This window comes from Octopus bimaculoides, chromosome 2 (genome assembly GCF_046866305.1).
Source record: "Octopus bimaculoides isolate indiv1 chromosome 2, ASM4686630v1, whole genome shotgun sequence".
Taxonomy (NCBI): domain Eukaryota; kingdom Metazoa; phylum Mollusca; class Cephalopoda; order Octopoda; family Octopodidae; genus Octopus; species Octopus bimaculoides.
Genome location: NC_142929.1, coordinates 121,002,243 through 121,009,742, shown reverse-complemented (window position 1 = coordinate 121,009,742; position 7,500 = coordinate 121,002,243). Strand labels below are relative to the sequence as shown.

At 35.5% G+C, this 7,500-nt stretch overlaps 1 protein-coding gene across 1 annotated transcript in view; it reads right to left on the bottom strand.

Annotated features, from left to right (window-relative positions):
* Positions 1 to 861: 861 nt before the first annotated feature.
* The window catches only part of LOC106876909 (carbonic anhydrase-related protein 10), a 1,209,344-nt gene continuing 1,202,705 nt past the window's right edge, over positions 862 to 7,500 (bottom strand). Inside the window, exon 10 of the mRNA XM_052965551.2 lies at positions 862 to 1,109. Within this exon, the coding sequence (XP_052821511.1) occupies positions 1,087 to 1,109 (23 nt within the window). The 3' untranslated portion in view covers positions 862 to 1,086. The remainder of the gene's footprint in view (positions 1,110 to 7,500) is intronic.

Sequence of the window (7,500 nt, the reverse complement as noted above, 5' to 3'; positions counted from 1 at the left end):
TTTTCGTAGAAACAATATGTATGTATATGCGTGCGAATGTTTGCGTCTTTGTGTGTGTGTGTGTGTGTTGCTATATATATATATATATATATATATATATATATATATATATATATATATATATATATATATATATATATATATATATATATATAAACATCTACAATTATATGCATGTATGTATGTAAGCACGTATATACAAATTTATATACACAGGGTATATATATATATACGTATATGTATGCTTCTCTTTCTCTCTATCTCTCTCTCTATATATATACACATACATATATACATATATATATATATATGTGTGCGTCCTGTTCAAATTTTCAGTCGTTTTTTTACAAAATAGTTTGTGGGGGATGTATATACATACACACATGCATAAACGCATACATATATGTGTGTGTGTGTATGTGTGTTCGTGTGCGTCTACAAGAATCGATGTATATTGTATATACATGCATGTGTGTGTGTGTGTGTGTGTTCGTATGTGTGCGTGTATACGTGCACATTGATATTTGTTTTTCAGATGTGAGGATGTATAAGTATAAAGCACGTAATAAAAATGTATGCATGGATGTTATGTTAGTATGTGTTAGTGTGTTAATATGTACGTTTTTGAGTGTGAGTGTGTGTGAATGGATGCGTAAATCTCTGTCAATATTTTTTCCTCATATTTATGCAATTCCAACACCTTTTATGCATGCCTCTGGTTGCATACATAACACCGTTTGTTATGAAGCATTATTAAACATAGTATTAATAGAAATAGTATCCAGTAAATTTCTTTTGTTTTATACAGTGCTTGCTTGCGCACGTCACACTTGTTGTCCTGTTCTGTTATTATTTTTCATGTTGTGTTTGTTATAAGTTTTGTTGTTGCTATACTTTGGTTCTTGTTGTTGTTGTTCATATTTCTTAAAGTAGCAGCCATTTCGGTTGATATTTTCCTCAAAGCACTGCCTTTTTTCCATCAAGATTCTGCTGGAAGCTGACCATGATGCCTCTGCATTTGTGGGATGGAGGGCGTGGCAAATTCTTCCCACACCCAGTTTTTCCTCATACGGCGAAGCTTGCTTCCTAATCTGTATAAAGTTTATTTACTGCAAAAAGAAATTAAAATAAAAATGAAGAATGAAATAAAACATGTACAAGATTCATAGGCCTAAAACAAACCGAAAATATTAATTAATGTTGGCGTAATACATCATGCATACACATTCTCTTTCCTCCCCACTCTCTCTTTCTCTTTCTGTTTCTCACACACCTTTTTTCTCTTCTGCCCTCTCTCTTTCTGCGTTTCTCTTCATATAATATGCGGGCGTATCAGTATATATACATAAGCGCGCACACAGGCACACACATACATACACACATGCATACAAAGATACACACACACACACACACACACACATACACACACACACACACACACACACACACACATATATATATATATATATATATATATATATATATATATATATATATATATATATATATCGTCAGTGGATCATATTTCAGATAAAGAAGCACACTCTAAGGGATAGAGCAGCAATGTATTTACATGAAGTCACTCTATAACCAGAGTATATATTTATATATTTAACTTTAATATGTATACGTATACATGCACAAATACACACACAAACACATGCACTGAAGCATACACACACGTATGTGTCCACAGAGTGGGCATGACCTTATACCTATAAAGCTAAGTTTCCAATAATTGCATCCCACGGTCGAATTCACTGCGTGCCTTAGACAGATTTTTTTCTTCAAATCATGTGTTGTACACGCAACTCATAGCTCTTTCCTCGTTGCACTGTTTTGTAGTAATTCGACTTGAAATATGCGTCAAACTTTTCATACAACCGATATAAATTTTTCAGTTGATTGGGGCAATGGCTATTCACATCTCTCTCTCTCTGTCTCTGTCTCTGTCTGTCTCTCTCTCTCTCTCTCTCTCTATGTCTCTCTGTCTCTCTCTGTCTGTCTCTCTCTCTCTGTCTCTGTCTCTGTCTCTGTCTCTGTCTCTGTCTCTCTCTCTCTCTCTGTCTCTCTCTCTCTCTCTCTCTCTCTCTCTCTCTTCTCTCCCTTGTCTTTCTGTTTGTCTGTCTACACATACAGTGTGGCTCACGACTGGTTAGATCAGTTTGGCCGTCGCATGGCATATCTTATTTCTATATATATATTTTCTTATTTCAGTGATTATGAGACCTGCACTAGATTGTAATGGCAGTAAGTGATTTGCATATGTTGATTGTGTTCTTTCATGTGCCTTCTTTATTCAAATCACCTGGTACATTGCATGCCACAGAGATTACATAACGGATTAGCTGATAGAAATTAGTTGTATACAACATGATACCTTTCGTCGTGTTTCCGTAGATGACTTGAGTTTGTGGCCAACTCGGGAGACGCAAATTCGTCTGCTTTCAATACACTCAAACCGCATGATTTTGGACCAAGTGGTTCTCATTTTCCTGGCTGCCCGGTTTATAATTGCCCATTCTGGTTTTCATTGTAGAAACCTTCTGAAGCCACTGGGTATTTTTATGCACAAATTGCATAAAATAGCATTAGTTCAGTATAGAACTAAAGCTTCCCGATTAGTATTTTGGATCTTGCATTGAGTTAGAAAATTCATAGTACAGTAAAGACCCTCTTTGGTCATGAAGGACCATAGTATTGCACTGAGAAAGTTCTCCTCCGAGGCACAAGTCCTAGCAACGTTGTTTATGGAAGGCCAGCAGTCGCCCATGCATTCCAGCCTCCTCTCTCCATGCCATCGATGTTATCCAAAGAAAGGCAAAGACTGGTACAGCTTGGCCCCAGTGACGTCACAACTCATTTCTGGAACTGCGTGAACTGGAACAACGTGAAATAAAGTGTCTTCCTCAAGAACACAACACACTGCCCGCTCCGGGATTCGATTTCATTACCTCATTATTGTCAGTCCGACGCTCTAGCCACTGAACCACGCGCCTTCACATAGAGAATACTTATTTGCATACATACATACATACATACATATGTACATAAATGCTTACATCCACAAACATGGAAACACATACATACATGTATACATCTACTGCTTTTGTCTCTTTATATATGCACAAGTATATAAAGAGGAATAGAGAAGAAGAGAAAAAGAGTAGATAGGCGCACACAAGCTTTAACAGTTCGATCATAGTTCTCTTATATGAGAAATTTCATATTTCTCGGTGCACATCTACTGAATCAGTATTCAGATAACCATAAATGCATAAACATGTGTTTCTTATTATGCGAGTCATACAAAAGCAAAGACCTCAAAAACAACTCTAAAGGAAATTACAAGGTAGTTCACAGTATATCAGACATATCAGTGTATACTCACCTTGATAGCCGCTGTTCAGCCACAGAGAGCTATAGCTTTGCCCACAAAGGAAAACCTACATAAGCATAGTATATACACACATGCATCTTTGCATATATATATATACATACTGATACTCCCGAATACACGCTTATATACATGCATACACATTTTTCCCCTCTTCATATATGTAGCTGCATAATATGTGGGCGTGTTCGGCGTAGTACGAATGTGCTGTTTATGTTTCATAACTTTGCCACCTGCCACTTAGGTGATTGGGAAAAAAGGTTCCTTGTTAATGAGTAGAAGATATATCCTACGGAGGAAATATTAAATGTTGGTGTCACAACATTGTCTTTTGGTAATTCTGCCCAAGACTATTTTCTGAAAACACACACACACACACACACACACACACACACACACACACACACACACACACACACACACATATATATATATATATATAAATATATATAGGGTGCAATGGTTAAATTGTCACCATTTTACATTTACAAATTTGCGCATGTGCATTTTTTGCTTTTGAATTTGTCGATTACACAGTATAGTAGGGTCAATTGGGCACAGTCTGTAAGAAATAAAGCATCATCATGCCATTCTCTCTGCCCGAAACTCCGAAACAACTTACTGCACTGTTTGGCATTCGAGCCGGAAGCTCCAATAAGAACATTTCAAAGAACTTGAGTGTCAATCTGAGATCATTGCAATCGGAGAAGATGTAGCAAGAGTGATAAAAATCAAACTTCCAGACAGCATCATGGTGTTTGGAGTGATAACTAGTGATGGCAACGTTATGCCTCCATTCATCTTGCTACACGGCCCCAGACTTAACACATAGGCTTACAGCAAGTGCCTGGAGGAGATAATGCTGACTTGGGCGAAAAGGTAGGCTGCTGGAAGAGCCTGTATCTTTTAACTGGACTGTGACCCATGCTACACAAACAAGGGAACCCAGTCATGGGTGTCAAACAATTTTTGCGACCATATCAACTTAACATCTGGCCATTTAACTCCCCAGACTGCAACCCACTTGATTATTATGTGTGATGTGCAGTTAAGCGAGAGACGAATAAAAATCCTGGTAACGTCAAAGATGAACTGAAGGCAAGGATTATGGCAACATTCACCAACTTAAACCAGGAGACATCCAGAAGAGTTGCACGAAATTTCGAAGTCGATTTTATTGTATAAATTTACTCTTTAGTATTTCGAGGTATTTTTATGTAATTTTGGTGAATATATCTGTTAAAATGAGATGTCAGATATATTTTCATTTTTGCCTAAAGTAGACCAGTGGTTCCCAAACATTTTCAGCCCAGGGACCATTTTTCTAGGACAACTTCTAATTTTACTTTATGCTGTTCTATTTTCACACTAAAATACTTAATGAAAAGACAAAGTAGTCTATTTCCACTTTAAAATTTATTTTAGCAAACTAAAATTTATTTTATTAAACAATGATAACCACTAGATATCAAAATCATTTTTAATAAAGTCCTTAATTTTTAGTCCATTCAGCTAGTGACTAGCTTGATATTGGTGTTTTTGACACAAGATATCATAATCAATTTTAAGGAACTCATTTAGTCTTAGTCTGATAGTTCCTCTGCTGTTGACATCTAATTTATTTCTTTTTCTACTTAAAATATTTACATCAGATGAAAATGCAGATTCCACCATCCATGTGGTATGGAAAGAAATGATGCTTGTTTCTTCATGTCGCAAAATATTTGGTTGTGATTCCTTTATCGATATGTAGGCAAAGACATCTTTTTCAACTCTAGTCAGCTTCATATTCTCTTTCAAATCCAACATTTCAGCTAACTCAAATTTTCACGTCCTAGCTCATAATTTTCTAGGTCTATAAACCAGAGTGTATAATCCATCTTTAATGAATCCTTGTATCTTCTCTCAAAGTCTACATGAAGACCTTCAAGATGGGCAATGCATGCAGCAATGCATTCTGATGTACGAATTGTGGTGTTAACTTTTTGAAATGATGCCAAATTATTTTTTTTGAAGTGTTTTTACCAAAATTTTAATTTCCCCATATGCCCTTTTATCTTCTGAGAACAGGTGACCAAATCTGATTTTCTACCTTGCAGCTTTAAGTTAGACAGATTCACTGTTTTAAAATATCACTCAAGTAGAATATGTTTGTTTTAAACTCAGAAAGTCGTACCAAAATTTTCTTAGCTGTGTCAGCTTGCTTCTTGGAGTGGAAATGACTCTTGAACAGGAGAAAGTTGATTGAATGGTTCCCACAAATTCACTTGTCTTTCAAGGATCAGGCCTTTTGACAACCATCTTAATTCTGTGTGAAGCAATAGGGTTTTAAAATCTTCACCTTCACAGATTTGCATAAAAATCTATTATTCACTGAGTTTGATTTGACAACGTCAATTGCATGTATAGCAGTGTTGGGTGCTTCTTCCATCTGTCCTCCAATATTATTAGCAACCAAATGCTGTCTGTGGATAATGCAATGTATATAAAAATGTGAGGAGCAACTGATTTCATTCTAGAAACAAAGCCTTTCAGTTTCCCAGTCATGGCTGCAGCTCCATCTGATGCAATGTTGATCAAATTTGTCAATGGAATGTTTTTATCATTAAACGTTTGCATTACTTCATTGAATATATCTTCTCCATTAGTAGTTTCAGACAAACCTTTAATGAATAACTTTTCTTCCCTTATATCATCTTCATAGATGAATCTGACGTAGACCAGAAGGATAACTTGCTTTGGAGGATTTCCACAATCTTCTCCTCAGCAAAATTATACATTTCATCCTGTCTTCTTGTAATTGCGTTATTCCAAAGTGGAATTGTACTCAGAATATATGCAGCATCTTTTCCCAGAACCTTTTATTTAAAAAGTAAACCGGAATATATTCAGTGCTGAATTGTTGCGATTATATGTGCGGCCGAGTTGAACATGGGAAGCCGCCTTACTGGAATATATAAGTGTGAACATTTTATATGCTCAGCTGGATGCGTTGTTGTATGCTTCGTATGTGGAGACATTTATATTTATATTTTCTGGTTATGTTGCACCGATGATTGTAGAGCATATTATACATGCTGACCATGAAATCATTAATGATATACAACTAAACCTTTTTTAAGGGAACTTCTATGTTCCTTCCCACAATTTCGGTGCCTATGTATATGTATTGAAGGAGTTAATTACAGCGCAAGGCGTTGCTTGTAGTAATAGCCCTTGATATGATAATACATGTTATATATAAGGAAAAATGATATACTTTGTATTAATTTTTCCTCAATTGGTTTTCCACGCTGCATACTTGATAAATCTTATGTAGATTTTATCTTTATATATATATATATATATATATATATATATATATATATATATATATATGTATGTATGTATGTATGTATGTATGTATGTATGTATGTATGTATACATAATATAATGACAGATGATTTGTCGTTCACTACAGCTGTTTCGGGCGTGTTTTTATTGATGAATAGTAGTGTTACATCATGTAAAAAATACAAAAACACAACCGTTTTCGTCATGTGCATATATGTAAGAATATATTTCGGTCAGTGACCGAAAAGTTTAAGTCTTGTATGAAGTATATAATGAGGAACTCGCTACCGTCTGTATAAGAGAAGGTAGTAGGTGGAGAAATATAAGGAATAACGTGGAGAGAGAAAGAGTAGAAGAGAATGCATGAACTTGTTTGACATAGCAAAGTATCATAATTAGGATAAACCTTGTTTCTATCTAGTTCACAGGATACTTTATATTCATAAAGAATAATAATAAAAAGAAATGTTTGGGGAAAAACAAAAACCTACGCACATATACATTTGTATACAAAGTTCCCCACAAATTCACATATATGGATACATGTACTTATATGCATATGAAAAAGTTCCCGGACAAGTTACGTTTAATAATGTATAACCTATTTACCTAGGTTTTAACATAATCTCCTTCGCATCAATACACCGGTCCCAGGGTTCCTGCCACATTTGGAATCCGGCCTAGAAGTCGTTTTGTTTAACCGAGTCGAGGAACTTCTGCGATTCACTCTGGTTCTCGACAACCTTTGTGCCGAATCTTCATTTTGGAGA